At 38.0% G+C, this 13,730-nt stretch overlaps 1 protein-coding gene across 1 annotated transcript; it reads right to left on the bottom strand.

Annotated features, from left to right (window-relative positions):
- Positions 1–11,317: 11,317 nt before the first annotated feature.
- LRRC30 (leucine rich repeat containing 30) lies at positions 11,318–12,330 on the bottom strand. The gene has a single exon (XM_044067964.1). The coding sequence runs from the start codon at positions 12,247–12,249 to the stop codon at positions 11,359–11,361; it is 891 nt and encodes a 296-aa protein (XP_043923899.1). The 5' UTR covers positions 12,250–12,330; the 3' UTR covers positions 11,318–11,358.
- Positions 12,331–13,730: the final 1,400 nt, after the last annotated feature.

The raw sequence follows: 13,730 nt of genomic DNA, 5'->3' as shown, positions 1-13,730 counted from the left end.
TCGAACCTGGTTGACTTTTTTGAAACAGTCACTAGAGCCATTGATGAGGGCAAAGCAGTCCATACAGCCTACCTGGACTTGGCTAAGGCCTTCGACACAATACCCCACTCAGGCATCATAGATAAGCTCAGCAGCTTAAACGTAAACCCTTATGTCACTAGATGGGTTGCAAACTGGCTAAAGGACAGAACCCATAAAGTTAAAATCGCTGGAGCAATGTCAGACTCAAAGCCAGTCACAAGTGGTGTCCCACAGGGATCTGTCCTGGGACCCCTCTTGTTCGGCATTTATTTCTCAGATGTTAAAGCAAACATGGGAGGGCTGTGGCTGACAAAGTTCGCAGATGACTGCAAACTAGGAGCCATAGTCGATACACCAGCGGACACATACATCTTACAAAAAGGCCTCACAGAAACGGACAACTGGTGCCGGAGTCACGGCCTTAAACTAAATGCCAAAAAATGTATAGTCATCCCCTTTGGGAAAAACAAAGTACCCACAAATTATCACATAGACAGCAACCCACTGAGTACAGAAAAAGTAATCAGAGACCTAGGGACCCAAGTCAACAGCGACCTCTCATTTGACACCCACGTTGCCAAAGTGGTTAGAAAAACATTCTACCTTGCACACCTCATCATGAAGGGATTCACATCCAGATCCAAGGATGTCATTGTACCCCTATACTGCTCCCTCATCAGACCCATGATTGAGTACAATGCCCCATTTGGTATGTACCTCACCCGGCATTTGCAACAGCTGGAGAGACCACAAAAGTACCTCACCAAAAGGATCAAGGGTCTCCAACATATGTCTTATTCTGCCAGACTAAAGAAACTTCAGCTCTATTCAGTAGCATACCGCCTGCTCAGAGGTGATCTTTGCCTGACGTACAAGGCCATGTCCAATCAGGATCTGATGGACATGCTCCACCTCAAAAAATCCAAATCCATCAGGACCATGAGAGCTAAAGACTTAAACCTCGGCACAAGTATGAATAGGACATGCTGGAGGGATAGATTCATAACCCAGAGGCTTCCCATGCTTTGGAACAAGATCCCAGTTCGTATTAGGCAGAGACCCTCACTGACTCTCTTCAAGAGAAATCTTGATGAGTGGATGGGAGATCGTAAGTTTACCCCAGGGGTCACATCTGTGTCACTGCTAGACAGGGGCACAGTAAACTAATTCTATTATATAAGGGGACCTTCATTGTGTTACTACTAGACAGAGGCACAGTATTCTAAATTTATTCTGTACATTTTTGTACCATTTCATGGGGTGGCAAAAGCCACATCACTATGGCTAGGCTTACAAATGCCCCAGGGCAGATAGCCTAGTACTAAACTATGAAACTATGAAACTATGAATAATGTATATAATTTAAATTTTCATGGTTTTCAATATGGCAAGGAAATCAGTTTTTTTAGATTTGCATTTGATTGGGCATAATGATGGATTTATTCAAGTTTCTATACATCATAAATTCACTGATGGTAATCAGTATCTATATGGCACTCGTTGCCATCCCCCTCACACCGTTTAATCTCTCCTATATGGCGAATTGACTAGAATGTTAACAATGAAGTTGATTTACAAAGGGAAGTTCATCAAACGCTACCTATGTTTCTCCACAGGGGGTATGATAGAGGTATTTTGATGGAGGCTGTGAATAAAATTAATGAAATTTACTCTGGTCAACAAAATAAACGTGCTTCTAAATATTTTTATAATGAAAATTTTCTAGTTAAGGATAATATACACGAGATGGTTTTTGTTAGTGCATATAATATTTTGAGTCAGAAAATCTGGAAAGTGGTCAACTATTACTGGAAATGTTTGAAAAATGATGCTATTATTAAAAACGTTATTAGAAATCGGCCATCCATTTCATATAAAATAGGGCAAAATTTGAGGGACATATTGGTGAAGGCTTATTTTGTACCACCTGATGTTACAGTTATGCCATCTCAAAATATTTTAGGTACTATGCCATGTAATAATTGTAGTGTATGTATACATATAGTACCTTGTTTTAATATAATTAATAATAAGAAATTTGAGGTTAGGAATAGCTTTTCTTGTAACACTGAAGGTACTATATATTGTTTGAGATTCCCGTGTAACATGTATTATATTGGACAAAGGCAGAGAGTTCAGTTGCCATGCATTTTCTTGATATACATAATGGTGACTTCTCTTTGCTACAAGCTACTATTTTGGAAAAGGTTTTTATTAAAATGGGTGGCACTGTGTTATTAAAGAATGTGCTGTTATACAAAGAAGCTGTCTTCATTTTAAAATATAATAGTCTTTTACCTGGGGTATTGAATCATGAGCTTAATTGGAAATACATTATTTAGTTAATTAATTATTCTATGGTAATTGTTTTATTGACTGCTTTATTGATGTATATATATTTAGGGAAAATTTTATTTAATGTATGTTACTCTTTGAAGGCTGTCTTTGGCCGAGGCACTAAGTGCAATAAATTTCTTGGATCTGCATTTTGTTGTTTTTCTTCATTTTGGTCTCTTGGTGGTTTTATTGAGGTTGGAGAGTAGCTGGTATACCCAGCATGGATGTTGGGTACTGGGGGCTGGGCTGATAACAATGAGGTCCAAAGGCACCAAAAAAAAAAAAAAAAACAATATGAGCTACAGACCCCCCTACATGTTTCCCACAGCCCACAGCATCAACTTATACCAATACATCTAGGGTGAGCTAAGGAGAAATAAGTCTACACCCCACAGGAACACCAACAGAATATGCCGTTGATTATATCTACTCTGAGCTAACCTCCTCCATTCAGGTATCAATCCATGTCCACCACAAATACAATGCCAAATCTGGAAACATGCCCTTATGGTGGAACCGCCGTACCAATATATTTTACAACAGAAGGAAAACCTGATAGCCACAAGAAATAAACTTAACCACCTCATGTTAGCATTGACCTCAAAAAAGATAAAGTAAAGACATCAGTTGTAAGATCAACACCTGCAAAATCAACTATGTAATTAGTATTGAAACTTCAGACAAAGATAACCACAAACCTTTATTTAACTACACCAGGAATCTTAGGGATAAGACTTAGCGTTACATTGAGTATTACCACCTACTCAGAAGACATTGCCGACAAATTTGCAGATAAATTAAGTTATTATTTATTTAGTTAGTTAGTTATTTAGTTACATTTGATAACTGGGTAGTGTCCGGCTGGGTCAGAAGCCCGTTTTCAGCAGAGACCCAGGGAAAAAGCTCCAAGGAAGATTACATGCTTACACATTTGCACATGTGACATTTGTATGTGTATAAAGCATAAAATAAACAATAGAAGTTCAAACGTAAGTTCCTGACATTGTATCTAGAGCATACAATAATAGCAGTACAAAAAGCTTATAGTATTCATACCGGTAAAACAATAATATATATTTTTTTATAAAAGTATCACAAACTGAGGGTAAGAAGACTCAACTGCCAATAAATAGTGACAGCGGATGGTAAAGAGAAAGAAGATAGACAGTAAGGGGGCTCAATGTAAACTCCGCCTCCTCCCTTTTACTCTCCTCGCTCCATTCAGTTCATATACCACCACCTCTAATTACCCCAGAAAGCCTTCCCAAAACCAAAAGCACTACATCTATGGGTCCAGAGTTCATATCAAGCTATTTTGTCCTTAGTATAAAATATTACCTTACCAAGTCCCTCTTAAAACTATTAGCTCAGATTTCATAGTTCAAGATGTCTGTTCAAGCCAGAGGCCATGTTTGAACACAGACTCCATATTTACATAGTACACTAACTGGCCAATCCAGGAATCTAGTGACATCTTAAACAAATTTATAGATTTGGAGTTACATAAACATGCAATTTTATAAGAAGTGAATTTGAACTATCTTAAAGTTGTACAAAAACCAAGATGGTAACAAACATTGCTGTCTCACAATAATCTTTAATAATGAGTTAACTCAGAACCCACCAAGACTTAACTCCTTGTTGTGAGACACTTTGAATCCTAAGAATAATGTGTCTCTTGTATAATAATAGTGAATGGAAAATACACCCAGGTGTTGAAGTCTGTCAGTTGTAGTCTACCCGATAAAAGAATAGCCAGGGCTCAGGAAACGATAGACCAATTGTCCTTACCAACATCATTTATAACGTAAAATGAGGGGCATCATATTGGAGCTTATCAGCGGCTTCAAAAATCTTAGTTAGCGGGATAGACCTTTCTCTGTGCTCAGTCTCTTACAGACTCTTCCATGTAAATCTATGTCTAGCCTTTTTATGTCATGAAAAATTCAACCCAATTTGATCTCCTGTTCTTTCACAGAACTAATGGTACATCAAGTACACAGTTAAAGGAACTAAACATTCATCAGCAGATAAATAAGACATGTTGGCATGATAGATTCGTATCACAATGTATCCCGCACACCTGGAACAAACTTCCACTACATGTCAAGCAGAGTGACACTTGTGTGAACTTCAAGTTCAACCTAGATAATTTATTTTATTATTTATTATTTAACATTTGTTTACTGGGAAAGTCAGACTGGGACAGAATCCACTTTTAGCGGAGGCCCGGGAGAAACATTCCATAATTGGGTGGGCAGCCTCAGATTCTCTCCCGGTCTATCTTGTCATGCCCCCCTTGAGGCTAGAGGGAAATTTTGAATAGTTTTTTGAGTAGATTTAAAATAGTCTGCAGACCAATTGCCTAGTATTTTACCTATGAACCTATAAATAATGATACTGACAGCTTGCAACCAGCAATCGAATCATTTGATTTTATAAAAGGGAGATCTTGCACCCCAAATCTCATGATAAATTGGTCCATGCTGCCTACCTGAATTTAGCCAAGGCCTTTGAGACTATTACATACTCCAGAATTATTGAGAAAGTGGCCCAAATGAATGTTAACCCTCAGGTAACTCATCAAATCACAAACTGACTAGTCAAAATATTGCAATCCAATGCCGTTAGACCCAAAATTGAATCAGGTGTGTAACAGATGTATATAATGCATACCTCTAAATGTGAGTCAAGTTGTTTGCTTGGCTAAAGAGAGTTTCCTTAGCAGTTGAAAAACTACAATTATCACCACAAAATAGGTTGGTTCATCAAGCCGAAAAGACATGTGAACTTGCCACCATTACAAGACTGGTCAGAAGTATGAAAATAAAGTAACTATTGAAAATGATGAAACGGCAGAAGCAAAACCAACGAAGCACACACAAAACCACGTGTGCTTCATTGGTTTCGCTTCTGCCGTTTCATCTGTTTGTGTCGACTTCCTTTGCTTGTGGTTTTTAAAAAAAGTGTATGCAGGTGCATCAATTGTAATTGTTTTCTCTGAGGAAGCCACTGTAGTGTTAGTGGTGAAAACGCTTGTGGATACTAATAAATTGCGTTAAGAATACTTCCGTTTTCGTATCGTATCATTTGCTGGTGCAAGGTTTCCATGGTTTTGTGTGAACTATTGAAAATGTCTTACCTCAGCTTCTGACTCAAAAGCATCCATGTGGAGTTCCACAAAAAATAGTTACAATTCTTAATAAACATTTGAAACAGAATTGCAGTGCAAAAGCATTATTATAAATATAAAATGAGCATGGCTGAAGTACTGTATATATATATATATATATATATATATATATATATATATATATATATATATATATTTAGGCATACTTGATATGATCGACATTTCACAATGTCGAAATCCATATGGCCGAGACCATATGATCGACATTTGAAATGTCAAACATACAAGCAGACAAAAAAAAAAAAACTTTAACAATGCTAGCAAGGGGGGGATATGCCCCCCCGCACCCCCCACCCCCCTCAACTTTAATATACCAACTCCGAGATCGTACAACAGTGCAGAAATGGAAATCTTTCCATTCCGCACAGTACAGAGATGCTGATTCTCCATGGTCGGCATTTCAAATGTTGATCATACGTTCTCGGCCATATGAATGTCGACATTGTGAAATGTCGACCATGTAAAGACGACCTATATATATATATATATATATATATATATATATATATATATATATATATATATATATATATATATGGATTCACTTCATAACACTGAAACTTCAAAATACTGAAAATGACAAAACTTCATAATACTGAAGACCAAAATATTGAAAGCTCAAAATACTGAATACTCAAAATACTGAAACTCAAAATACTGAAAACACATATTATGCGTAAGCTCAGCTTAAACAACATAAATCATAACAATTTCTACCAAATATATGCAGGGGGCAAGCCCCTGCACCCTTACCCCTGCTAATTATATATATCTACTCCAAGATTGCACTTAACTACACTATGCTTAATCTTGGAGTTGATATATTTAATTAGAGGTGATGGGGGCAGCCCACATGGGGGTGCAGGGGCTTGCCTGCATATATTTGGTAGAAATTGTTATGATTTATGTTGCTGAGTTTACGCATAATATGTATTTTCAGTATTTTGAGTTTCAGTATTTTGAGTATTCAGTATTTTGAGCTTTCAGTATTTTGGTTTCAGTGTTTTGAGTTTCAGTATTTTGATATTCGATGTTATGAAGTGAATCCATATATATATATATATATATATATATATATATATATATATATATATATATATATATATATATATATATATCTTTACAAAACAAGCACATTGTATACTAATCCCCATCAGGCCCTAGATTTTCATTCTTAATGACTACCATTGAGGTTTATCGACTCTGTTCCTGGATAAATTTCTGTGCCTCACTGGCCCAACTGTGATTATTACAATAGCATTTCTCAGCAGTGTTGTGCATTATGGTATTTGCCTGCATTTTGTAGTCCTGGGTTTGAACCTCTGAGCATTCATTTGCTTACTGTATATTTTCAGTAAGTTGCTTACCCAACACACTACTTGTGAAAAGAGATACCAAGTGGCTTTATCTGGTTAACAAATAAATAACATAAACAAGGAAATCGTTTTCTATCTTTTCTTTCCTTCCTTCTTGCTTTCTGCCCAGCAGTGCCCACACAGTCCTCTTCTGTATGATAGGCCCAGCAGTGCCCACACCGTCCTCTTCTGTCTGATAGGCCCAGCAGTGCCCACACAGTCCTCTTCTGTATGATAGGCCCAGCAGTGCCCACACAGTCCTCTTCTGTATGATAGGCCCAGCAGTGCCCACACAGTCCTCTTCTGTATGATAGGCCCAGCAGTGCCCACACAGTCCTCTTCTGTATGATAGGCCCAGCAGTGCCCACACCGTCCTCTTCTGTCTGATAGGCCCAACAGTGCCCACATAGTCCTCTTCTGTCTGATAGGCCCAACAGTGCCCACATAGTCCTCTTCTGTCTGATAGGCCCAACAGTGCCCACACAGTCCTCTTCTGTCTGATAGGCTCAGCAGTGCCCACACAGTCCTCTTCTGTATGATAGGCCCAGCAGTGCCCACACAGTCCTCTTCTGTATGATAGGCCCAGCAGTGCCCACACAGTCCTCTTCTGTCTGATAGGCCCAGCAGTGCCCACACAGTCCTCTTCTGTATGATAGGCCCAGCAGTGCCCACACAGTCCTCTTCTGTATGATAGGCCCAGCAGTGCCCACACAGTCCTCTTCTGTCTGATAGGCCCAGCAGTGCCCACACAGTCCTCTTCTGTATGATAGGCCCAGCAGTGCCCACACCGTCCTCTTCTGTATGATAGGCCCAGCAGTGCCCACACAGTCCTCTTCTGTCTGATAGGCCCAGCAGTGCCCACACAGTCCTCTTCTGTCTGATAGGCCCAACAGTGCCCACATAGTCCTCTTCTGTCTGATAGGCCCAGCAGTGCCCACACAGTCCTCTTCTGTATGATAGGCCCAGCAGTGCCCACACCGTCCTCTTCTGTCTGATAGGCCCAGCAGTGCCCACACAGTCCTCTTCTGTCTGATAGGCTCTCAAGTATTTATTTCATTACCCAAGACCTTGCACCATTATACAATTATTCCTCATTATTACATCTGAAAACACATATACGGGTTTTATTGTTATTCATTAAAGCTGGGTGTTTCACTGAATAAAATTGCATACTTCAAAACACAAAACATGCTTTTCTTGGGGGGGGGGTACTCTTGCATCCATCATGTAGCAGATGTGCCCCCGACATACCACCTACATTTATATTACAGTTCTGAGGTTGACGTCCCCACAGAAGAAATAATGTGGCAACACCTGGCAAATTCCTTTTAGCACTGTAATCATACAATAACTTTTACAGTTGAATGACTAAGCTTGAAGAATGTCAGTTGAGTAAATCATGTTCACTGATTCATGGGACTGTTTATAATACACCATCAATGAAAATCTACGTTTGTTCAGAATGCATTACCTTCATGGAGATGAGTGTGGTCCTTCTGCTGTAAATGTTTTATGAAAAGATCCACAAATCATTATATAGTTACCCTCTGCTGCCACAATCTACACCACTGAGGGATCTATAAAATTTAGAAATTCTATTACACCTGCAAAATACACAATGGGAAATGCCAAATAAGTTTTATAAAGCAGACAATAATGCATGATAACAGCAAACAGAGAATTCAGGAGTCCCTTAGGCATACGAAATGTGGAGCCCTATTAATTGCACCAAACACAGACACCCGCACATACGGACGTGCACGGACCAAACCAACCAAGGCAATATATAAAAACCAAAAACGTCCAGCACAGTGGGTAGAAAACTTGAAATAATTTATTCAGGTAGCTTCAAAAAAACAAATGGCATACTGGTTTCAACAACAGTCTTCCTCAGTGCATTAACACAAGTAAAAATATCTGATCCTTAAATAGATGACATCATTAGCATTCACAATAGTTATTGGTTGGATTGAACATTATGACAACTCATTCAGACCAGGTTTAAACAAACCCCCTAGCCTGATGATCCAACCTGAATCCTTATTGTTTAATATACTGTGCCAACCAACTTTAGAAAAATTATGACCCTGAACTCTATCAATGACACTAAATGTAAATCTGACTGTTTTATGAGCCATGGTGTGCTTAAACAAAGCATTGGTGGCTCTCCTGTTCCTGATCTTACTGAGGTGTTTGGATATCCAAAGCCTCAGTGTTCTAGACGTTTGACCAACATAAAACGCAGAACAGAAACAGGTAGCCAAATAAACAATCCATTCAAAACTGCAATGCACACCTTGGCTTATAAAATAGCCAGATTTACATTTACTGTCATTGACAGAGGTCGGGGTTGTAATTTTTCTAAAGTTGGTTGGCACACTATATTAAACAATAAGGAATCAGGTTGGATCATCAGGCTAGGGGGTTTGTTTAAACCTTGTCTGAATGAGTTGTCATAATGTTCAATCCAACCAATAACTATTGTGAATGCTAATGATGTCATCTATTTAAGGATCAGATATTTTTACTTGTGTTAATGCACTGAGGAAAGTTGTTGCCGAAACCAGTATGCCATTTGTTTTTTTGAAGCTACCTGAATAAATTATTTCAAGTTTTCTACCCACTGTGCTGGACCGTTTTGTTTTTATATATTGCCCTATTAATCGCACCAAATTCTTTCACTAGATGTAAGCAGCTGAACAATTCTAATCCTGATGATGGCGAATATATAAACAAAGCATAGCATGACAGACATAAAATAATCACTTAAGATTTTTCTGTGGCAGTCAACACTGTGGGGGAAAAAAGTTCTCCAGTTCCTGTAGCAATCTTAAGCAGACAATCCAGGCACACCTAAAATGGATTCTATTTTCGTGTGTGTAGAATACCATTCCTAAGACTCTAGCTGTCCATCAGAAAAGTGTTACTGCTGCATTCAGCTCACATGGCTGAGAAAGCAATTCGTCTAGCCTGCAGTGATAGCATTTCACATGTAGCAATTACAGATACTGATTCTATCATTTGCACCATTTCATTCAGCATTTGAATAAAAGGTGTCACAACACTTCCTAATTATTATGAGTGTTTCCAATCTGAAAATATGACTCTGACTTCTGAAGAGAAACGGGTGTAGAGATTCTATTGTGCTGTGTTGTCGCAGTAATTTCAACCCTGGCATCGGCAACACCAAAGCTTCACTACTGTAGCACAACTGAGTCTTAGTAGAGTATTGCCCTGAATGGAATTCTGTACGTTTCAGAATACTGTACAACAGTTCCAACTTTATAAAATCAATGTCACTCCCTTCAGCACAGTAAACCCAGTACTGTCTACATGAGTTAGTATCATTTTCAAAGCAAAATAAATTAGCATTCTGCTCATCAGATAAACTGCCAATACAGGTGACAGATCATGCAAACATTTTACTAAGATACACAGTAGCAGTAAATCCATCCATCCACAACTCCTTTTCCCAATTTTGCACATGGGGTTGGGGTGTCACTTCAACAGTGACAATCATCTAGAGCCAAGATTTGCACTGCTAGGTGGCTAGCCATACCGGGGTTGAGTAGCACTAATCCAACCTGTAAACATCTCAGGTGGGGTTACTGCACATTAGACAAAGTACTATCTGAACAATAACTTTTTCTACAACATTGTGATACAGCTTCCTATTGACTAGGAAAGTTTTACTCTTAAGGTTAGAGGTAAAAGGATCTGTCTTAAGGTGCAACATTCCAGCTGTCCACAGCTGCCACCAACTGGAGCTACATTCATTCTGTAACTAACCTTTAATGATGATTTTTATGCAGACATCTGTCAACCACTTACTTTATATTGGTTTGCATGTACTTCAATAAATATGTCATTTGATTTATTTTATATCAACATGCATTTTATGCATAAAAACATAAATGCAGTGAGGAATTAATATGGCAGTTACTAAAATAAATTTACAGTGTATAGTACACAGAGTTTTACATGTATGCAACAAAAAATAACAGCTGTTGCAGACTGGGTAAAATCTCAAGGAAAGAAGTCTATCAGCCACACAACATGAAGGCAAGGGGAACAATAAAAGCTGGGACGAAGTGTACCTTGTTCTATAGCATAAAGGCAAATATACTTATGAAGTGTCAACACCTGAAAGTCATTTACCTTTTTATACTAACATCCAGTTGCCTCTCAGTCAATCATTCTCACATTCTCTCTATCCTACTTTATATTTCATAATTAACATACAATTGTCCATCAATCTATTTTTAATCTTACAAGTATGAATGTTAAATGAACTGTCAAAAAAGATTTTTTGAATGGAAAATTTCAAGTCCACAAAGCAGAATGCACATAGTTAAAACTTTCATGTCTGTACTGTATAAAATGTAGATTAGCTAAATAGATGCTACTGTATTCTGACGGCAAAATGAAGACTAATATGTTACCATTTGCAGTCTAATCCTGACCCTTGTAAAGTTTAAGATAGTTCATGAGCATTTCCAGACCTTTGTCTGCCATTTCTGGTAGTGGTTTACACAGTGGATTATGGAAAATATGCAAACCTTTGTCCATTGGATTCCATGCAATTCTTGATAAGTTTGACAGCATATACAAATCCCTGGGAAGTGTATGGATACTGTTATAATCGATATTAAGCAGCTCTAAAGACTTCAAAAAGCAGATAGTATTTGGCAAGTTATGAATTTTGTTTCCTTCCACAATAAAAATTTTCAGATTTGTTAACTGTTGCACACTTTCTGCTATGCTTTCTATCTTATTATAGCCCACGTGCAGAAAAGTTAAGGCATGCATTTGATACACACAGGAAGGAATGTGTATTATGTGGTTATTACTGAGATTTAACTTTCTTAGTTTGTTCAGGTTAGAAAAGGTCATGGGAAGACTTGAAATGCAGTTATCTGAGAGACTTAGAACCTCCAGTTTTGTGCAGGAACTTAATTCATCTGGCAATTCAGTCAGGTGGTTGGTATTAACAAAGAGAACCTTCAGACTTTTCAACATTCCTATTTCTTTAGGCAGGTATGTTAGATGGTTTCCCCACAAGTTTAAAACAACCATGTTTTCAAGTTTCCAAAGCGCTGGTGAAAGGACAGCAAGATAATTGTGTGACAGATTGAGACACTGTAATTCGTTCATCTGCCCTAAATGATCTGGAATTTCTCTCATGCCTTTCATTGCTAATGCAAGAACAACAGAGCCATTTCGTACCACCACTTGTTTCTTCAGCTCATTTAATTCTTCTCCACGTAAAGGCTCACATTGTGTGTTTTGATTCTTTGCAAACATCTTTCCGTTTTTTGAAGATTTTGATTTTTGAGCTCCCATGTTTTGAAAGCAGCATTTAAAGTTGTTCTGATCCTGCGCATTCCATACGACAGCTCTGTAAACTTCCAATCAAACTGTACACAGAAGTCATTTCTAAGGAGATATCTAACAAGTAGCAATTAACGTCTTATTAATGCATGCTTATAGCAAAGTGCATACATTGCTGACTACACTGGAAAACAGGCAGTGAAATTTGAAGTTTTTATCCTTTCCAAAAAGGGCTGCTAAACTGTTATTGAAATGTTGTCCGACAGCTGTTTCTGTCAGTACTAGCTTGAGCTAAAGTGATATACATCGCTGAAGGCAGGCAGGTCACCAAAATGCCATAAATAAGTTTAAGGTATCAGTTTTCTAAGATCACTTAAGGTTGAAATGCCATGAAGTATTAAAAATATTGATGCAAATAGCAAGCACAACTCTAACCAAATGGAAAATGAGGGGAGCCGGCTTATGGCACTCCTTCTGATTGCAGATTATTTGCTATACAGCATCTAAATCAAACTTCCCATTGCATACTCCAGTGTTGTTTTAGTAATGCCATCAGGAAGATATCCTAGTTTTCAGATGTAGTCTTCTTATAAATTCCCAAGGCTATCTATTGCAACACACTTGTATATAAATGTACTGAAAAGGGACCATTATTTTTTGTGCTGCCTTTTCTCTGAATATATACCCATTTAATACACAAGAGTTTATTACTTAGAAATGTGCTTTAATGATGAGAAAGATTTCACTAGAAAGTAAGCAGATTCCTTCTCAGAAATAAATGCTAGTTCTCTGTCTTCTGTGTAGTCTTAAGAGATGATAGCATAGTGAAACTGACAGACATCTGAAATGCAAGAGTTACAATTATATTTGCTCGTAGAGCAAGCTGTCGGTCTGTAACAAGTACTAAAAAAAGTCAGAAAAGGAAAAATAAAACAGGAAATGCTAACCTCGCATTTAAAGAAGCTCAATGAAATCCCGCTACATAAAGTGGCAGAGAAAGCTGAACCCCAAAACACATAGCATGAGTCTCCTGCATACAATGAGTTAAGCATTAAAATAGTGCAGGTATTAGATAGCTTACATGGGTATTATTATAATCCTGTTGTTCTTATTCTATGACACTATGTAGGATCTCGAGACGAGCACTTCACAGTGCTTGTACAAATAAAATTGTAACATTAAACCAGCTTCGAGTGCTATATATACAGAATTTGGAAATCTGAGTACAGGATTCTGAATGTGTGTTTTTGTTATACAAAGAGCATGTTTTTCTTACGGACAGTGAGCAATGGGTGAAATTTGAATAACAGCTGATTCCATGGCAGTACCCTCAAACAAACAAACAAGAGAAGCTGAATGAACTAAACAAAGAAACTTGAAACTCGCTGCCAAGTATAACCTAAGAGTATAAAAGAAAAGGAGCAACGTGCTTCAGATTGCACAGTCTGACTGCTGTTCAAATACAAACGCCAATGTTTGCATCTTAGTGGCCT

The sequence above is a fragment of the Protopterus annectens genome, chromosome 3.part1 (assembly GCF_019279795.1).
Source record: "Protopterus annectens isolate FY-2018-M chromosome 3.part1, PAN1.0, whole genome shotgun sequence".
NCBI lineage: Eukaryota > Metazoa > Chordata > Ceratodontiformes > Protopteridae > Protopterus > Protopterus annectens.
Note: the sequence above shows the minus strand (reverse complement) of the source record. Positions and strands in the feature narration are given on the sequence as shown.